The 2,513-nt window shown below is 39.6% G+C and overlaps 1 protein-coding gene across 1 annotated transcript; it reads right to left on the bottom strand.

Annotated features, from left to right (window-relative positions):
• Positions 1–267: 267 nt before the first annotated feature.
• Positions 268–1,194, bottom strand: LOC147663320 (olfactory receptor 1G1-like). The gene has a single exon (XM_086950530.1). The coding sequence runs from the start codon at positions 1,192–1,194 to the stop codon at positions 268–270; it is 927 nt and encodes a 308-aa protein (XP_086806656.1).
• Positions 1,195–2,513: the final 1,319 nt, after the last annotated feature.

Raw genomic sequence — 2,513 nt, 5'->3', positions numbered from 1 at the left:
TATGCTGCTTTTATTAACATTTCTGAAAGTATTCCTCTTTCGGAAAAGTACTATAATTAAATCGTTTTTTCTTTGGAAATATTTTTTTTAAATAGCATTCTTCTAAAACACTAGCACCTAGATTGAACTTTGGAAAGACATCACAAGAAGTTTCGGATCAATACATCAGTGAATGTAATTGTAGTACAATAGTAGTTTGGAAATTGACTTTTTTCTAAATTGGTTCAGCAGCTTCAACATTATGCAGCCTTCTTGCAGTATCATACATTACGTTGCTTTCTTCGATTTCCTTAGAGCCTTTTTAAACTCTGTATTTTTCAAACAGTATATAATTGGGTTACACAGTGGATTAACAGCTACATATGACATAGACATTATCTTGTTGTCCTTAGTTGAATATGTGGATATTGGCCGGATGTAAGTTGAACAGAGAGATGCGTAGAATAAAACAACCACAGTGAGGTGGGAGGCACACGTGGAGAAGGCCTTGTCCTTCCCACTCTTGGATTTGATTTTCATAATTGAAGCAGCAACTTTGCTATAAGATATGATGATTAAAATAAATGACATCATTGCTATAACAACTCCACTGATGTAAATGTATATCTCATTGAAGAAAGTGTCACTGCAAGAAATCTTCAACAGGGCTGTCAAATCACAGAAAAAGTGATTAATGATGTGGGAATCACAGAACGAGAGCTTGGACACAAGTGCAATATGTGGAGCTGCATTTAGAAGCCCAATTCCCCAGCTTCCAGCAGCCAACCACATGCACACAGCCTTGTTCATGATGGTCATGTAATGCAGGGGATTGCAGATAGCGACATACCGATCATAAGCCATGACTGTGAGGAGAAGGAACTCAACTGCTACCATGTCTAGGAAAAAAAAAAGCTGTAGAAGACATTCAGTAAAAGACACCAGCATTCCCTCCAGAAAGAAGTTGGCCAGAAGCTTTGGAAAAAGGACTGAAACGTAACAGATATCAAGAAAGGACAAATGTGTCAGGAAGAAGTACATAGGTGTGTGCAGATGTGCGTTTAAGTAAATTGTTGTCAGGATAAGAAGATTTCCTGCTAAAGTTAACAGATAAACTATTAAAAATGCAACAAAAAGTGGAATTTGCAACTGCGGAATATCCGAAAATCCAACAATTAAAAAATATTCAGTTGAGCTCAGATTTTCTATATTCATTGATCCAGAAATGCAGCAATGCTAGAAATGAAAGATAATCTGTGGATAAAATAAGGTGAAGTTAATTGATTTGATTGAGTATTACTTGGCATTAACAAATGAAACATTGTGAGCACAGAATTACTATTATAACATGTATGTTATCGATTGGTCTCCTTTAATTTTAAGTGTAATGTTTTTTCTTCTCATACCTGATTTACTGAGATTGCCATTCTTAAAACAGGGTACAGCAGGTAGCATTTTTAATCCAGAGGTCAACCAGAAAATGTTGTATTTACACTAACGGTTAATTGTGACATTTAAGTACTGATTGCTAGAGTAAGTAGAAATGTTTCCCTCAAAGAATGAGAACAATCAGTAACGTATGCAGTGCCTCGTTTCATCTCTCTTCAATAATAAAATACTCTACAGTCTCTAACACTTCCTTTAATACCATTCTGTATGCAAATAGTTAGAGCTATCTACAACTCAAAAACTAATGTCTCTCAGATCTACTGAGCTGTGTTCTAAGACTGTTCAATAAAACACAAAGCCTGACTACGGTTTGTTGGAGCAAGAGCTCTGCCCTAAAGTGGGGGTACTCCTACTTACCACACTGGCAGGTTCCTGACCTCTGAATGATGGTGGAACGTTTGTTCTGCACTCAGCTACTGGCAACGATATATGGGGCGATCTGGCAGACGTGGGCGGGGACAACAATTCAAAAAGTAACTTCTCCATGTTTAGGTCAATTCTTTGTGTTTGCTTTTTTCAGAAACAGACTCCTGCATATGTTTTTGGATATGAAAAAAGAGTGCCAAGAAGAACGCAAAAACAGGGCAGTTTTGCTGAACTTACACCTGCAAAAACCACAGTTGATGCACAGAATGCAGAACAATGTCATACATTCACCCCAGTACAGAGATCTGGGCCGAAATCCATTGTTTTTTAGCACTCCACACCACCCCAGTTCAGACATGGCCATAAGCAAATCAGTCTGACCCTGTGCCTCATGGGAACAGTCGAGCCCGATCTGCCAAGCCATGCCTTCCCTGGACCGGAAACAATCTTCCGAGGACCGGTTCCTGGCATTCCAGCTGTCTTCAGCCCGGCTTGCTTGAATCCAGTGGTGTGGAGAGCATGGGACTCACGTCTGAGCATACCCATCCCACTCGGGTGACAAATGCAAAAACCAACAGTTGATGGACAGAATGCAGAACAATGTCATACATTCACCCCAGTACAGAGATCTGGGCCTAAATCTATCGTTTTTTAGCACTCCCCACCACCCCAGTTCAGACATGGCCATATGCAAATCAGTCTGACCCTGTGCCTCATGG

Source organism: Lissotriton vulgaris, unplaced genomic scaffold (assembly GCF_964263255.1).
Source record: "Lissotriton vulgaris unplaced genomic scaffold, aLisVul1.2 SCAFFOLD_2231, whole genome shotgun sequence".
Lineage (NCBI taxonomy): Eukaryota > Metazoa > Chordata > Amphibia > Caudata > Salamandridae > Lissotriton > Lissotriton vulgaris.
This window is presented reverse-complemented; position numbering and strand designations above follow the sequence as displayed.

What these genes read in the sequence shown, in the direction of transcription:
- LOC147663320 (XM_086950530.1), bottom strand. Translation starts at nt 1,194, where the DNA reads ATGAATATAGAAAATCTGAGCTCAACTGAATATTTTTTAATTGTTGGA.